Source organism: Ascidiella aspersa, chromosome 9 (assembly GCF_963924565.1).
Source record: "Ascidiella aspersa chromosome 9, kaAscAspe10.2, whole genome shotgun sequence".
Taxonomy (NCBI): Eukaryota; Metazoa; Chordata; class Ascidiacea; order Phlebobranchia; family Ascidiidae; genus Ascidiella; species Ascidiella aspersa.
The window spans coordinates 21308777-21327304 of record NC_139455.1 but is presented as its reverse complement, the minus strand read 5'-3'; the positions used below and the strand labels follow the sequence as shown (position 1 = coordinate 21327304).

The 18528-nt window shown below is 35.4% G+C and overlaps 2 protein-coding genes across 4 annotated transcripts; one reads left to right on the top strand and one right to left on the bottom strand.

The window, feature by feature from the left end:
• Positions 1 to 1050: 1050 nt before the first annotated feature.
• On the bottom strand, positions 1051 to 8457 carry LOC146133562 (receptor-interacting serine/threonine-protein kinase 1-like). Of its 3 annotated transcripts, none has more exons than XM_083397364.1 (12): positions 8227 to 8457; positions 7461 to 7654; positions 6494 to 6949; positions 5483 to 5721; positions 5052 to 5225; positions 4824 to 4880; positions 4665 to 4756; positions 3896 to 4091; positions 3300 to 3440; positions 3043 to 3216; positions 2104 to 2236; positions 1051 to 1725 (listed from the first exon to the last, which is right to left on the bottom strand). In XM_083397364.1, the coding sequence occupies exons 1-12, from the start codon at positions 8230 to 8232 to the stop codon at positions 1617 to 1619; spliced, it is 1971 nt and encodes a 656-aa protein (XP_083253490.1). In that variant the 5' UTR covers positions 8233 to 8457; the 3' UTR covers positions 1051 to 1616. The 3 variants fall into 3 exon arrangements, with proteins under 3 accessions (XP_083253490.1, XP_083253491.1, XP_083253492.1); XM_083397365.1 differs by having other exon boundaries at positions 3043 to 3198; XM_083397366.1 differs by lacking the exon at positions 8227 to 8457 and having other exon boundaries at positions 6494 to 6801; positions 7461 to 7638.
• Positions 8458 to 11660: 3203 nt separating this feature from the next.
• On the top strand, positions 11661 to 18344 carry LOC146133561 (uncharacterized). The gene is made up of 6 exons (XM_083397792.1): positions 11661 to 11915; positions 12681 to 12884; positions 14415 to 14568; positions 16281 to 16422; positions 17309 to 17494; positions 18146 to 18344. Exons 1-6 carry the CDS (start codon positions 11661 to 11663, stop codon positions 18342 to 18344), a joined length of 1140 nt encoding a protein of 379 aa, XP_083253918.1.
• The last annotated feature ends 184 nt before the right edge of the window (positions 18345 to 18528 follow it).

The following is an 18528-nucleotide window of genomic DNA, read 5'->3' as shown; positions in this document are numbered from 1 at the left end:
GGGTTAAGGTGGGTCAAGTATTATTATTAAACAAAGAATATAATAATACTTGACCCACCCACACCCAAACGCTAACCCGCACCCTAACTCAAATTTTGTGCGTTGATTTTAGAACTGTGGTAGGATTCTAGACCAGCGCCCAATTATGTTCAGTTGTGATTTTCACGGAAGACCCAATTCGTTTATATGAGGAGGCTTGTTAAGTCACTAACATGAAGTTGTTTTATATGAACAGCACTAGCACAGTTGTTAGACTGAACATCCTGATATGCTAGAGCTTGTGAGTTTAAACCTCACCACAGACTGCATTTTTCAGCGCTGGTCTAAAATCCTACCACAGTTCTAAAATCAACGCACAAAATTTGAGTTAGGGTGCGGGTTAGCGTTCGGGTGTGGGTGGGTCAAGTATTATTATATTCTTTGTTTAATAATAATACTTGACCCACCTTAACACAAACGCTAACCTGTACCCTAACCCAAATGGTGTTTCGTTGTGGTAGGATTCTAGACCAGCGCCCATTTTTCCTGCCTGTTGTTTGTACTGCAATCCTGATTATGACAACCGTTGTCAGTAATAAATAGTGTTTAACAAGCCACTCAGTATATTACTATAAAATATAATTAATGCATAATTGTTGGTCGGTAAACTTTTAGCAGGGCTAATATTTAAAAAAAATGTTTCACTAAAGGCTAAGCCTTTAACACACCCTTGAATTTAGTGACCTATGTGCAATACAGTTTTGACTATTGACATTCGTGAGGTGTCACAGCAAAGTGGTCAGATCCGATATTTCATTTAAAAAGATTGTCTCTGGTCCCTTGAATGCCTTCCATGATTTGTGGCCGCCAATAAATCGCACCAAAGAATTAAAAAAATTGGACGATACATACACCAAAACGTTAGGCGCCAAACTTTACAAATTTCAGGTTGTTAGTTTCTAGACAGTGCAAAATTGCTCATTAATTAGATAAAAAATGTGAGCTCTTCGATAACAACTACATGTTGTCTGTTATTACAGAGCCAACATTTCTCCTTTTAAAACTTTATTTTGGCACCTTTAGGCTAAAAAAATTGCATTAAAATGGACAAAAGTAACAATTATGTAAAACTCAACTTAAAATGCATAAAACATAACAAAAACATAGTTAAGGGATTCTATGACCTCTTGCCTATACATGGCAATTTGGAGTTTTTAACAGTGTTGGCTATCAAGACCGTGTTCCAGAAATAATTTTGCACATTTATTGATAACTTGGTCAAATCCCAGGGAGTTTTGACGCTCAACGAGAAATACAGGGCGTTTAAAAACGCTATGCACACCTACGTTAGGTGCACATGCCAACAACAACCAGTTTTAATTGTAAACCAGGGTGTTATGGTTTTAGTTTAGGGCAAGCATTCCATGCCAAAGAACTTTGTTGGAAAGGTACTGGAATGCGATAAGGGATGGGCCAAGCTTGGAAATAACAGTTTTAAACAAAAAGCATATTCAAAAATATAACTATTAAAAGCAGACCTTGTGTTAAGTTGCTTAAGTAATTAAAGTCGAAGCCTTTAGATATATTTTCTCTCAAAAAAAAATACTTGAGGTGTAAAAATTGTATATGATCTACTGCTAAGAAAGAATAACAACAGTGGAATGAAGACTCTCTTCTCTTGTGTTGAAGCAAAACTGCCAGGAATTTTGTTGGGGGTCATAGACTTCAACTGAATTTTCTTTCCATCTAATATAAAAAATGTATTGCTTTATTTTTTGGTTTTTCTGTTTGACTTGGATATATATACTTGTTTTTTATATAAATTTGTTCTATTTTAAAATGTTTTGAAATTAACTTCTAGCAGTTTCAATGATTATTGATCTGTTGAAGTATAAATTGTAGCTAGAATTAAAAATTTGGCTATGACATCAATGAACCTTTAGGAATTTCTTGAAATTCAATTTAAATTAACAAGATGGATTTTGGTTGTAATTGTGAAAAAAAGTTGTGAAATATATTTTTAGCAGAGCCCACTATGTAAGCACTCCACACATTTATATAAGTTAGCAAAAAATAGTACATTACTATTTAAATCTTTTTCCTAGAGTGATGGATACACCTTACCCTCCAACAACAAAAATTTTTCCTTGCGCTGTAAATGCATTTCCATTATAGTGTTCGGTCAATGTTGGTTCCAAATCTTCCCACTTATCCACCCTAGGATCGTACCGTTCCATTGAGCTACTACTGTAGCCACCTGAAATTGTTTCAAACCAACTGGTTAAACCTATTTCTTTAGAAATTCTGTGGATAAAAATTCATAATCAATAGTATGGATGTCGGATACTTAACATTTTGTTCCGATACCGATACCCAATATTTTAGACAAAATTGTTGCGATCCGATACAAAATGATTAATTACTATCCTCAAATAGGGCAAATAGATTAAATTGAAATGTCTAATTGTTGTGGTTTTCAGGTTGTTTGGCTAAAATTTGCTTTAGCCTTTAGAGAGTTTAGTTACCTCTTTTGTTAACCTACTATTTTTGGGTAAATCTACCTTTCAATGTAGAATAGCTGCATTTGACCGTAAGTCATGGCTGAAATTTTTAAATTAGTATCAGATGGATACCGATACTAGTACTGCTTAGAATCTTGTAGTATTGAAAAACATAAAATAGTTTTTTTACGATCCAAAAATGTTTTTTTTTTAAATCAGGAGCTGTCACCTTGTGCCACAACTGGCCAAAAAAAATGAATTACACACGCTATATTGCGTTGTGCTCGTGAGAATTACGTTTTTACAGCTTGTTGCGCTGCCACTGTGGGCACGGTTTTAAAACTGTTCGTGATTTCTAGACTCAAATAAAGTGATTCGTTAATTAGAGGTTAACATAACTGATAGCAAAGAAGCAAGTGCACCCGTCCCATTGATACAATTAAAAACAATGTGTTATTTTGAGTTTATTTGTGTATATTTTTAAGGACCGTGAGCAATTAAAAAATTGCTGGGGGACCGTTGCGTAATTTTTTAACAAAAGTTTGAGAACCACTGCTCTAACCAATGCTGTAAAGCATTCCATCCAAGGCCACAACAGAATGACCATCGCGGCCATGTTTCATGGGAGCAATCTCTTTCCACATTTTCCTTCTCCGATCAAAGTGTTCACAAGAATTGTTGTTTTGGGTGTCAAATCCTCCAATGCAATATAGAGAATCTGTGAAAGTCCTTATACCTCATATTTGTGAAAAATTATACAGAAATGTTCATTATGTATGATTTTTACATGAATTGTTTGTTTTGTTGGACATAACACACCTTCAATAGCTGTCATTCCATGGGCAGATCGTTCATATAACATGTCAGATAGAGTTTGCCATTCCCAGGTATCAGTGTCTAGTATTTCGTTACATGCAAGTCTTGTCTTGCCATCCAAGCCGCCCGATATATATATGAAATCTGCATTTTAATACAATTGTTTCATATTATAACTTAATAAATAATGAAATTTTTTTTTCTATTCTAGATTTTTATGCAACAACATATATTTAATTGAATATACATTCATTAATAGTTTTTAACCCCTTTTTACCAATGTTGGGCAATATCGGTGCTCTTGAAGATTTTTGAGTGTATCATTAAATGTAAGTAATATATTTTTTATAAAGTGTGCTGTATACTAATTAAAATTACTGTGTCCATATTAGGTCTTGCCCCAAGTATTAGCAAACTCTTTTTGTATATTTCTACATAATGTTTCTTTAAACACAAGTGTAAACCCCAACAATGACAATACAAGAGAAATGTGAGGAGACCTTGGAACATGTCATCTGTTTTATTATTTTTGAGTAGTGTATTAAAAAGTGTGCATCTTACATCAGTAAATACCATTATTTTATTTTCCAAAAACTTACTTTCAATTTGCGCACATGCTGCATATTTACGGGCAACACTCATTTTTGTCTGAAAAGAAAATGTATTGTCCTGGTTGAAACATTCAACTGATTTGAGAGATTCAGATCCCGAATTGGAGTCTGTTGCTCCACCAAATACCATAACAATTTGGTTGAATATACTTGAGCAAGCACAACACCTCTTGTGAATAAGACTCTGTTGTGTTAAATTTACATTAAATACATTAATTTAATTTTAATCAGATGTTTGAAATTGTTTTTTTATCAAGTATAAAAAAACGATTTCAATTTTGTTTCAAAAATATATATATATTAGAATAAAATATTGGTGAGCTAGAGGAGGGCTTCCACAACTAAAGGTTGCACAGTTTAAGGGGCGTTAAGTCCATATAATTTATTATACAAAATGTTACATCAATCAAATTGTTATTTTTCCTGTTTAATATGCTTTTTAAATTTTTTTGCAAACCAAATCCCTTAAAATGCACATAACTCAAACAAAGTCTATGCCAAAGCGAACATCAAGAAATGTTATGTTTGTAACGTTTTTAATTAATTGAAAGGGTTCGCATACTGAAAAGGTGGGGAAGCCCTGGGCTAGTGGATTATTAGTATATTTGGAACTCCTGCACATAACAATTTTTTTCTATATAATTAGCAACATCTTGATTGGATTATTTCTAAATAATTTTTAACAACAGTAAACTTTAAATTTGTAAAATTTTATATGGTTTACCAAATAATAGCAAAAAAAGTAAGTTTAGCCCACCTTGATGCGCTCACTCTTTCCTGAGTGAATGTTGTATTTTACACATGCACGTTCACTACCAACTCCGCCAACCACAAGAAAGCTTTGATTATCTATAAAAATTTAGGTTAAATATTCATTATATGTGGCAAATAGAAGTGTTGCAAACTTTCAACTTACAAAACACTAGTTCTTCTTCTTCAAGAGAAAGTGATTTAATGTTTTCTGTAATTTCATCTGCATTGAAAACACGTTTAAATAGGTTTAGTTTGGAGTAGCACTAAAAAACTTTCATAGATAAACTTTGGCATAAATCTAAAATCTCAACATTTAATCAAACGTTAGTCAAAAGTATTTATCCCAGATAACAAAATACAGTTGTTGTTTTTTTATTTGATTTACTTATACCTTGTTCTGTGTAGGTTTGAGACTTAATGAAAGGGAACGAAAAGGTGGTCAACTTTACCAGAGAAGATGGTTTGACTTCTAGTTTGTTACTTGAACTTTGAGTAAGGTTGGCAACTTCACGTTCAATTCTGACATGATCGACCAAATAAAGGTGCTTGGACAATTCCTCCTTAACTAAAACATATCAATAGCAATGTTTTATCTGACTGCTAAGCTATGTAATAATAAAATCAGGTTTTAAATAAAAAAAAAACTAGCTACATATTCTAAATAAACATTAGGCAAAAAACAAACAAAAATATTATTAAGTTGCCTCAATACTCCAAAAGATTTTTAGAACAACCACAGACCAAGGTAAACTAAAAAAATAACCAAACTATTTGCCTGTTTGCGTGCATTTTTACAGCATTCACAAAAAGTCTTTGACATACCTTGTTTACTTGCAGGCCTATCGCCAGGATCAGTTTTCCAACATGTTTCCATAGTGTCAACCAGACAATTCAATATGCAGCGGTCCTCATCAGAGATCTGTTTCTCTGCAACTTCTTTCACTGTTTCCATGTTGGGTCTTGCCCCTTTAAAGACCATAATGGCCAGGATGTTTTGCGCTAATTTTGCCCCGCTGTAGATGTGAGTCAGCGTGATGATTTCATACAACACCATGGCGAAGCTGTTGGGTAAATTATTAAAAGCGATAGTAAAAATGATTTTGGGTAATTTTTTACTAAAATTTGAGTGTAATATTGCAAATTACATTTTATCAGCATGAAATTCAACATAAACAATTTTTGTGTTTATAGCTAGCAGTGGTTCTTAACTTTGGTAACCTGTCGAACCCCCATGTTGTTCTGCAAGCTTTCGTTGAACCCCAAATTTTCACTCAGTTTTCATTTTTTCCTCCTAGCAGCTGAAACTGGGCATAATCAAATCATTTATATAGGTTAAATTGGCCAACTTTTAATTTATACTGTGACATGACACACCATGGCACATAAAAGAGATTCAAATTTAGCTTGAAATAACAGCATTTATGTTTTTAGAGGACATTCTTGCCGAACCCTTGAAACAGCTTCATTGAACCCAAAGGGTTCGATCAAACCCTGGTTAAGAACCACTGAGCTAGAGGGTATTGAAAAATTTCTTAACCAAACAGAAAAAATAAAAAATATTAAAGTCCGATCGGAACAATTTCTCACTACTATGTGTTACATAGTTTATAAAAATTTTAGTTATGACAATTTTTCAATTATATGACAAAATTTTCATGAGCTCCGCTTTGTCATCAAGAATTGTTTGGTTTTTTGTCATAAATTTTTTTTTAATAAAACATACTGCTCACATTGTAGTAGTCGACTCATGCCATTATTTTGTCATTTTAATTGTAATAGATAGCCTTATCCCAATAAAAATGTACTTATAATAAACCATATATTGAAGCACACCTGTATACGTCCATTGCAGGGCTTGGTTCAAAATCATCCTTCTCACATTCCGGTGCTGAGTAAAGGATTGTACTGAAGTTGGTGGTTGGCATACTTAGGTTGGTTGCCTTTGCATTAGTGGCTTTAATCAGGTTCACTGAACCGAAATCTGCAACTTTAATATTCAAGCCTTCATCCAGTAAAATATTTTCTGGTTTTAGATCAGTGTGACAAAAGATTTTTCCTTCTTCATAGTTATGAAGATAGACAAGAGCCAAAATAAGTTGGAATGCCATCCGAAAGCGATGGCTCCAGCTTGTTTTTTTACCCTGATCAGAAAACAAAAAACCATCTAAATTTCCTCCTGGCAAAAATTCCAATACGATACCAATGTTGTTGTCCCAACATGTGTAACCATGTATTTTTACAATATTTTCGTGCTGCATTCTGGACAGAGCTTCTGCTTCTCTGCCTACACTGCAATACAGAGCCGTATTCATTTTAACTCTTGTGTAATACCATTGTTGTAATTTCAAATGACTTGACTTGGCTTAAGTCTTTTGGTCAAAATGACTTGGGTTGAAAATTGAAATAAAGTTAGTTCATTTAATTGGATTATTTATCATTATGTTTGCACATACAACAATTTGATTGGTACACATTATGTTTATGATATATTTCACCTGAGTTAATGCTCATATTCGGACGAGTTTATCGGTTAACATTTTATTTTTATGACAAGAACTTGACTTAAAGTTACTTGCTCTAATTATGACTAGACTTGGACTTAAATAGTTTCAAAATGACTTGTTTACAACACTGATATGATAAATATCGAACAATAAAAAAGCCACTACCTATTTATTTTAGTGTTCTTCAATTATGTTTGGATGTATGTTTTTTTTACTAAAAGAGAAATCCCTACTTTCATTGTATAAGTTTTAAATTTATTTAAAAACAAAATTCCTTTACACACCAATGCCCTTACGTTTCTTGACGCTTTGACAGGTCTCTGTTTGGGTCTGTCAGCATGGCACATTTAACAACAACTTGACCAAGAATCTCGTCCTGGCAAAGTCGCACTGCACCGAAACTACCGCAGCCCAGGTAATGTGTTCCATCTTTGCTGGTCAAAAGCTTGCTGGCATCTTTGCGGTTGACTTTAGATGACAATTTTAAACCCTAAAATGTGAATTTGAAGGAGCGGATTAATTGTGAGTCTCATTAATGTTTTTTTGCCTTGGTGAATTACCCTTTCTTCTTCAATGGGGATTGTCTTAGACTGATACAAGTCCACACAGTTTTTGTTGGCTGGTATTGAGCAAGCCAGCGAGTTGCAATTGTTCTGTTTATTGACTGGCGATCAACTAGCATAAATGTTTACAGTATGAGAGTTAAATGGGTGGGCTTGCGGAAGTGATTAATATCTCACGGCTCAGGCTGAAAGTTTTTGGTAAGCAAAAACTGCATGCTAAAAAGTTTTAGAAATTTTCTGTGAGGTCACATCAAAGGGGCATAACAGCGCCAAAAAGCGTGAAACCGCAACACATTTGAAAATATGCAATACGATAAATTCCAAATTAATTGCTTATGACGCTACAAATTCTAGTGCAACAATATGTTCTGTAGTAATAGCATTGATAAATGTTGTTGAATTCACTAGTGATAGACAATATCTTAAAGCAAATCATTATAATTTATGATAATTTTTGACAAAAAATTCACTTTATATATTTAAATTATGACAATATTACCTGCATTTTTATAAGAATTATGTTTCTGGAATGATTCAACTGTTAGGAGAGTATACCGTCCAGCTGAAATCGATAATTGCTTCTTCTAGGTTCAATTTATCAACTTCAGAGTAAAAAAATGTCTCTCAATCTAATCTTCTATAGAGTTAACATGTTCTGGTGCATTTTTGCCTCTCTTAAGGGCGTGGAAACACAATTAACAAGGAATCAACGTATCTTTATTTTTGTTGCATATTGTTTCCCTTGTAAGTTTTTAATTAAGACCAAAATACAAAACTAGCTATTTAGACATGGGGATTTCCCGGTATCAATACCTAACCTACTTGATCAGTACCAATTTTTTTCTCATTAAAATTTACCAGATTAAATTGAAAGTTATTTGTATAACTCGTCATTACAACTTACTGTATGTCAAAGCCTAAACACAATTTTACGACCAAAAATGATCGATCATAAATGAAATTCCGCAATAGTAATAATGTCAGTTATATCAATTTAGGGTTTAAAGTTCTCTGGAAACATCCGTTTCCCAATCGTGAAAAAGTATTATCCATGAGAGCATGGTGAATATTAAACTTAGGCATCATCTACAGCCGCAATTCATGAATAAATCCAAAAGTATTTTTTACTTATATTATTGCCCACTACATGTCATCTTGCAAGCACAATGCTACGAAACGGAACTGTAAGAAAGTTGCTGTCGGTAACGCTAGATTACGATATTATATGCGCAGTCGCATTATTTCCTTTTTATCCGTTTTAAAATGGCGTAACCTGGAAAATTCTGACAATTGTAATTTTACGTAGGTTCCAGATGCCACCTTTCAAAAGTCTTTGTTTTTTTGGTGAACTTATTCCTTTCCTAAGTGTAGTTGTATTTTGTTTAAAAAGATTTCTATATTTCGGTTTAACAGCAGATTTCGTCAAACTGGCACCGTGTGAAGGAGATTATCCGAATACCAAAACGGATTTTGAAAATTACGTCTTAAAACTGTTTGCAGCGCCACCTAACGTCACTAGATGATAAATCGCATTGTTAAAAGGTACCGTTGGCCGGTCAAACTTACGCGTTCTTCGCTGTCTTTTTGTAGCGTGTATATAAACGTGTCTCTATCATTTTTAGACCATAATATACCTACGCGAGTTGATGCTAGAGACCAGGGCTGAGGTGTTGGTTAAAAATAACGCGAGTCCGACTACGGCTAAATATGCGATTTCGTCGAGTCCCGAGTCCGGCTCAGACTCTACAGCCTGCATTCCGCCAATTAACATAACTAAATACGGTCGATATTCAGCAATCCACTTCTAGGGGTTTTATATAATTCATCCACTCACAATACATGGTTGGGACATATTCTCCATATGCTATTCCACCTTACAAGTATTTACAGTTTGCGGTAATATCAGTTTCAAAAGTCGGACTCGGGACTCTGGTAGTTTTATGTGGTCTTACTCGAGTCCGACTCCATCAAAACAAACCGACTCTGCCTAGTCCAACTCCGCAGCCCTGTCGATATTTTGCTCCTGTACCGATATAGCGGTATATTTGAACCAATATTTTTGCCGAAATTTCATATGAAAAAGTATTATATATTTTTTCCTTGAAAACAAAAATAAACTATTATTCCCATTTTAAAGATTTAATTTGTTTTTATCTTTAACTTGTAGTTATCAGTAGGAAGGAAAAATTGGCCCTTTTAGGGATATTAAATCTCCTAATTTTAATCTTATACATTTGTCTTTAATGGCTGACTGATTTTACATAATATAGCATAATTTGATTTACAGTACTGTGTTCAGCGAAGTAAACGTACAAAATAAGAGTTGACTGAATTAGACCCACCATGTTGTCATTACTCTAAAGGAGGGATGAGGGATGTCTAAAAAAGGACAGAGGTACAAATGCTATGGTCTTATCTAGACCAGCTCCCACTAAGTCTGCGTCGATTAGTCGGTAGACCGCACCTCACCACAGGCTTATTGTTTTGCTAGCCTTTCCATTTGCTTGCATGAAAATCCAGATTAGGCCTGGATTGATTTCGTGAAACTTTTCCGGAGGCATCATGCACATCCTAGGTATGTAAAAATACATCGGATAAAGGAGTCTATAAGAGACATTTTTGTTTGGAGTTTACGTGTCATATTTTTATGTACAATTTACTGAATCCGGCAACAAGAGGCGTTTGTGTGGTTTGTAATAAAAGTCGGCATTGGACGAAACTAGCCGAAACGTCGTCGGCACTAAAAGGTTTTAGGAATTGTTTCCGAAAAACATCTGGACTTTCACATTTCAGGGTCAATTGTGTCAAATTCATCAGGGAAAAATGAACTGCTAGGTCCAAGAAAATCAATTGGTCGTGATAAATAGGCCAACCGCAGTTCGATCAATTATATATCCCGGGGCCTGGCTAAAGTTGGACCAACAGGTGTTTTTTTTTACAAATTACAGTTGGGCCGTTGGAAAGTATCGTTAATATTGTTCGTTTTCGTGGTGATGTTTTATTTCAAAACTGAAGGTCAGACAGCAGACAATATATGGTTGAATATTAGTTGTCCTGATGCCTGACAACAATTGTCATGAGAAAGGGCAAATTGCCAAATATATTTCGACAAAAACGCAACTTTTAGCGATTTAGTAACCTATTTGATATTTGCAGCGCCAAAACATGACCTTATGTGGTCCAACAAATTAAACGTGATGTGGTTTATTTAAATTATCGATCGACTCGATAGTTGTAATTCGTTCAATACTGTAGCTCCAAGGCTATGATTAAACTTTTGTCACATTTCTGAATCTAGGTTACCGTATATCGTGGCCCGCCAAACCAACCAGTAGTAACAAAAAGTACAGCCTATAGCTATTTTTTCGAATATTCACTTGATTCGTCATTGCGTATTCCAGTTAAATGAACCGCCATTCGATCAAACGTACGCAAGCCAGGTGAAAATGTCAATTATTAATGGTAACGCGGAATGTTGCTCCGGCTTCAGAATATGTCCCGCGCTGTGTGTGATGTCATAACTGCAATCGCGCGACGTGTGTATATTAGGGTTGTTTCGAGTTTCGATACATAGTGTGTTTAAACATTTTTAGTTAGCGATTTTTCTTTCTAGTGATATCAGCAGTTTATCAAGAAAAGTTGACAAAAAGGGAAATTACTTTGCAGTTTAGGCTGATTTCTTCATATTTTTTGGACATAGATCTGTTTTTAAATTAAGGGGATATGCTGAGAATAAATGGTCTTCCCAAACATGCAATTTTGTACTGTCATTTTGTTTTATAAAAAGTTATCATATTGTTTTTATAAAATTTAAGGCATTTGTTGGACATCTGGAATGCCCTTGAATTGATCCTCTGAATCAAAAACAAAATTCGTCATTTTTTAAAACCATTAGTTTCACATACCAGCGAGCTCTAGGGACGCCAAAGCGTGATGAACCAGTCCGATTTTAATGTAACTTCAGTTGCGGCAAATCAACAGACGGAAATTGGAGAACTTTCAGAAAGTGTTTTCGAACCGTTAAACAAGCAATATGCAATACTCGTTGTCGAATTGTGCCTACTGCTGCTAGAGACACTCGTTTTTGCCTTTGTTTTGCGATGCTGCTGGACGAATTACGAGGAAGCGACTGTTTTTCGGCAACGATCGTTGTGCAATTTCCTTCGGCTTTTGCCACCATTAAAAACGGTAAGAAGATTGGTTCTTTGATCCTTTTCTTACATTGAAAATTAAAATTAAAAAGTTTAACCTAGCAAAACACCAAAGCTAACTTCCCAAGCGTATTTTTAGAGTTTTACTTTGAAAAAAAAAGAACATTTTGCAACTTTAATTCACGCTTATAAGGTCTACGACTTGGGTTTTTTAAAGTAGCTTGGCGATTAAAGAACCCGGTGTTTGATCAAAAAAGGCGATCGGGCCAGTAACGGTGGGAATTTGTCTCTGTTGTTAAACCTTTGCTACCCAAACTGTTTAATGCGAGGGTATAACAAGCATCCATCGACGTTGGCGATTTTTCGGGATTTTCGCCCAAAACTTTTCGTCTCTTTTTACAACATCTAATGATAAATACCAGTTGCACATTGGCCATATTTGTTTCGCTCCTCTTGAAGTTTCCAGGCTGATGGAAAGACTACTATATTTTGCAAGAGACGATGTGCGCCAGGGGATATTGCGTATAGTTGACGGCAATATGTATGAAAAAGTATCCATAGTATTTATTGAAAATACTATTATTGGCAGGCATTGTAAAATTGTTCTTCCGGATTTTTTTATATTAAAGTACCAAGTTTTCTATCACCCATTCGAGCAATTTTCTTCAGGGCAATATTATTGCAACTATAAGGCAAAAATATATAGAGAAAGAAAAACGCAATGAATCTCAAGTAGAGAAAAATAGTATTAAATATTCCTAAACAAAAATAGGCCTACAAACCCTATTTATGTTTTCTGTAGTGCTTCCTAATAGCAAACCTCATCATTATGATGAGCAACGTGGTCTTCATCATTCGACTGTTGCTTCCTGCGCCAAAAGACGACTACTCGTGTACTTTCGGCATCAAGATCAGTGGTCCTACTTGTTACAGCATGGCAATCGCTTCGGTGTACGTCTATCTCTGGGCGAGACAGTATTACTTGCATTCTGCACCTATTATAAAGGTCAGTAATAAATTCACACAGTGTTGCAATGACTTTACTTATGTCACTGTTTTTAAATGACTAGACTGGGACTTAAGCATTTTCAAAAAATGACCTGTTTACAACATTGAATTGACATGATCCCCTTGCTAGAGAGTAAACGTGTTTTTTAATAAGTTCGGGATCGCGACAAAGTTTGTGAATCCTTGAAAACAAATCTTTAAAAAAACGCTTTTTTGTTTTTCCAAGTCACTTCGAATGATTATTAAATACGTTTTAGGTTTAGCATATAGTTGTGTTTTGAGAAAGTCCTGTTGAAAAACCAATTTTTTAACTATTAATTGTTATTATGCTGATCATGATGTTTATACCGTTTTGTTCTTGAATAATGTTAAATAAATGTTAAACTATCTAATTATTATTATACGTCTTTGAAAAGCTATAAATTTTCTTGGAAAAATATTTGAATGTCTTTGACAGTTGCATTGTATGTACAAAAAGTTAAGTTTATTGTAATACAAATATTTCACGTTTTTTGGGAAAAAAGTTGTCATTACCGTTTACCAGAACAAAAAAGGAAGACCATAGTTCAGTCCATGTGGAGCGTTTCAAAACACGTGACTATTCTGAGGGACACACTGTACGCAATTGTAGGGCGCTCGCCTAATTTAACGTTTGATTGATTCGACAGGGCGCCGTCGCGATTATGAGGGGTGCGGCAATCAGCGGGTAACTGATCGCCCGAAAATCGATATTTCGGACAATTACAACTAGGTCAAAACATCTAAGCGTATTTGGCTGGGCAAGGTGTATGACGCAAATAACGCGGTATGACACATACAAACCACGGCTCATTTAAAAAAAACGAAGCATCTTTATTCACAAGTGTTTCAGGGAACTTTTCTTTTAGTTTTTTCAACTAATTTTATCAATATAAACCTGCGCAAACTGGCAACTCTACGCCAATGCGCCTTGGAAGGTAGCCAGGTCGGCCAAATGGAATATATTCGGAATATAAAATATTACGTTGTTTTCATATCGTTTTGCGTTTAACTTAAGATACTTTAAAGACAACTATGAGGCCTATGTAATAAAACCTGCAGATTATGCGAGAGAAATATCGGTTTTTGCTCCCCAAAAATGCGATATACTCCCGAAAAAAGTTGTCTACAGGTGCGCTCTGAGGTAAAAAGGTTACGAAACCCATCGATCCAAAAACCAAAATAGAACGACGTAACACAATTAATTTGAAGGTTGGTTTGCGCATTTTTATCTCATAGTTTTGTGTCATTTTATTTTGCGTGATGTTGTTACATTTCCCGATGATCCCCGAAACGTGGGATAAAACAAATAAATACCGGACGAACTTCTTTTTAGTAAAACAAAAAACAATAAAATGTTTGCAGATTAACTAGAAAAATCGTCTTGTAAGAGTTGGCCGCGCTAAATTCCAAGAAAATATTTTGGTGTTTTAATTTTGTTTAAAGAAACTTATTTTCAGTATATACTATGCAGTGTAGCAACAGCACATTTATTTTATTACCATTGCAGCACGCGCTACCCAAATGGCTTCCCAGTGTGAGCAGGATTTCTCTCTTTCTTTCGGTTATGGTGTTCGGGCTGCAAGTTCTGCTTATATGGATTCCTGTTGGAGGGATTGGGGATGTCAACGGACAGCTGATCGACGGAATTTGTTACCACAAATGTATGTATCGGTGTTGTGAGTTTCACCTCTTTCAACTGAACGACCAGTGCCCCGTAACCTTTTTTTTAGTGGTAGTATCGGTACTCGTTGGACACTAGGGTGGTATCGGTGCCGATCGGATAACAAATTAATATGGAATCTCGGAAAGTATTTGCAAACGCACTTGTTTTTACCTTAAAAAGGTGTGCATAAAAAATACTAGGTTTGATAACCACTGAACTCCTTAATGCTATAGCAAATTTGGCCTAATAACCCTGCAAAAAACGTTGCATATTCATCTATTTTAATTGTTTGAGCATAGTATTAGTAATCACGTCATTTGGTATTGGATCAGATCGCGATACCTTTATCTAAATTATCGAACATCCCTACTGGCGACACACCTGCAAAATATACCTGAAACGACAATAGACAGATGGACAAATACACAAGGCATCCCATAAAATGCAAATGAGCGTTTTTGTATGTTACATTCTCCTATTTATCTTCTATTTTTTACAGCCTACTAAAAAGTAATAAGCCGTTCAAAGTCAGAGAAATTGTACCCCGCTACGGTAGGAATCGTAATCACATTTAGGAACTGAAATCTCATCATTGTTTTTTTTTGTACTGTTATAGGTTAGCTTAAATTAAAGAATGTGTACCTAGAAACACTTGTGTGCCGCGAGACCTTGTCACAAGGCTTTACACTTCATTTGTTTCGCTGGTCCGTTTTAAATCAGAAGAATTGACCGTATACAGTAATTATTAGGTTTCCTTTATTATTTAAACCTTTTTTATGTTACGTTCTTGTCGAAAGACGTATTTCGACTAACATGGGATAAGCACGTTAAAACCATACAATATGGTTTTAAATATTTGTACCAGAACGAAGAGGGAACTATCCATACGATCGAAATCCATGTAATACCTTTGTAAAATATTCTCTTTTCGTCCTTCAAGCCATCGCCTCGGTTCTTCGACCCGCTATCAAAGCGGTTCCGAAACTTCTCTAAAAAAAATTCCATGGTGGACCCTTTGCAATTATTTTAATATTCGCGGCCCTATAAAACATCAAGGGTCAGTTAACCCATGTTTTTGTAGTACAATAGTGTAGTAACGACTGTAACGAGTCTTTCCAATGTAACAACTTTCTAAATAATCCCAAGGATTCGCTGATATAAGGTAGTACAGCATAAAACATGCTTTATGGTGTCACAAGAGATATTCGATTTCACAAGAGATAGAATAACAATGATGATAATATTTAAGATAATATTTAGAACATAGACTAATGTTGAAAAACATCACTAAAGCCTAATGTTTAAAAACCTTAAAAGACCAATTTTCATTGCGGACCCTCTGAAACTGCCACACGGACCCCAGTTTGGGAACCGCTGCTCTTTTAAGAGGAAGAAAAAATGTCATGAGCAGTTGTTATTTCGAAAAAAATATTTTCGAAATTTGGGTTTTGGATTTTTGAAAATTTAGTTTCAAACTTTCGGTTTCGAATATTGCGCACGCACACGACGGACTCGTGACTCTGGTAGTTTTACGTAGTCTTACTCGAGTCCCAAGTCCTACTCCAGCAAAATAAACCGACTCATTCAAGACCCGAGTCCGACTCCGACTCCGCACACATGTGGTGATTTTTCGAAGTTTTGGCGTTATTATCTAAATATGTCATGCCGGCTAAACTTTGCCTCACCCATAATTCTGTGGGTTGTTCGCAGCCAACGCGCTAGCTGCTTTCCCGTACATCATGGCCGGGGCGACGATTATGACGCAAGGGTCTTACATCTTATTGTTCTACGTTATCGTTCGAACGCTGAGCAAGGCCAACAAGGCCATCAAACAAAGCAGCAAAACGTCCAAGTAAGTATGAGGGAAAGTCAGTGTTGTAAACAAGTGATCTTGAAAAGCTTGTTCAAGTCCAGTTATTTGCAAAATACCTTAAATTCCCAGTTCCAATTCAGGTTATTAAATTGATACCCAACGGTTGAAATTGGTAAACACATTTTATTTTGACTATACTTTTCCCATCAATATAGTTTAAATTTCTGTTTAGTGTTACGGTTACGGTCAGTTTTCTCTTAGGACTGCAGTTGACTTTTGTTAATTTTTGCAATATGGCTAGACTTGCACTTTCATTTCAAATTAATTGACTGGAACTCAAGTGATTTCAAAATGACTTGTTTACAACCCTGCAAAAGAATTACAGTAAAACGTTGCACCACAATAGGTGAATTTTAAAATATTTTCAGTTTTCCAACAGATAATGTGCTGTGTTGTAATGACTTTCACTTAAGTCACTGTTTTCAAATTACTTGACTTAGTCTTTTAGGCATATGACTTGGGTTGAAATGAAGTGTTTTAATTAAGCACTTTTTTTTTTAAATTGGGCTATTTATTTTAATTTTTGCACACAAGACAATTTTACTTGCTATTCTGTTATTAAGGTATTGTTCATAATCGGGCAAGTTTACTTTAAAGTTTAATTTTATGATAATCGCCTGGCTTGAAATTAAATTGCTTTAGTAAATATTTGGGACTTTATTTAATCTAAAAACTTTTAAAAATGACTTGTTTACAACACTAAACTAATGTGCATTAAAGTCTCACATGCTTGCCTGAATAACATTTTCCCCCTAAATTCGCAAATGTTTGACAGCACACATTGTTTGGGAATCGCCGCTTTAGCTACTCGTGTTTACTATTGTGGTGACATTTAAACGGCATGTCTCTCTTTTCCCTTGTTAAGCATTACCTGGATTGCCCCACGTTGCTTTAAGCTCGCCATCGCCTGTACTGTGGCCGATTGTGTGACCATGGGTGTGCTGCATGTCACCGGGAGCCTCATGCCGGAGTACTACACCCACATGCTCCCCCATTTCGACCTTTCCTTCAACCTTCTGTGCATGCTCTTCTGCTTCAACACTTATCAGGAGTGAGTATACACCAGAAACGCGCGTATCTTGCCGTACTTTTTCAAAAAAAAAAAAAAAAAAAAAAAAAAAACTTTTTTAATAAAGAATATTTTAATATACTGTTGCTGTCAGGCATTATTTCAATTGTAAATTTGTTCTTCCGGCAAACTTTTTGTACCAACGTTTCGACCACCTATATTCGGGCAATCTTCTGCAGGGCCATATATATTAATAGTGCCCTAAAGATTGCCCGAATAGGTGGTCGAAACGTTCGTACTTTAATAATTTTTTTTGAAGGAACAGTTTTACAATTGAAGAATATTTGTTGTTGTGACATGATAAAGTTAAATACGCAATAACATCTACGTCGGAATAAATTAAGAATCAACGGAATAAGACCTAAACCTGTCGCAATAAGTCCTATGGCCCAAACAACTCCTAAAGCAGTACGGTATATGGACAAGGTATGGGATGATTGGGCGCTGTCGGTCTGGCATCGACCGTTTTAGTTTAGGCGCCCCTATTTTGGTGTTTGCCTTGTTTACCGTTAGGAGTTGATAATGGGTGCGATTAGAATTTCGATTAGTGTTGAAATTATTGTTAGATTGTGTGATGAAGTTATGGCTGGGATTTTGGGCTTGGGCTAACGCGTGGTTGCTCGTTTTGCTCAGATTGTGTCAACGAGCGTTTGCGATGTTGACTTGCGGACGTTCAGCTCACAGTCTAAACTCGAAGAGCGAAAAAAACAAGGCCATCATTACCGACGAAATCCAAGGTCAAGAATCCAACCCAGCGCAATCTTGTGAAAACCACATGGAAAGTTGTGCGCAAGATTGTGATGTGATGCCGAGATCCGAGCTGATCACATAACCAACATTTGTGGATGCAAGCTGATTGTTTTATGAGGTCAAGAATCCAACCCAGCTCAATCCTGTCAAAACCACAAGGATTTGATATCTGAGCTGATCGCATAATTCTTTTTCACAAGTTGTTTGTGCATTTGGTCAGCTCAGGATCAAAGAGGCGCAAGCTGATTTATATCAACCTATAAAAA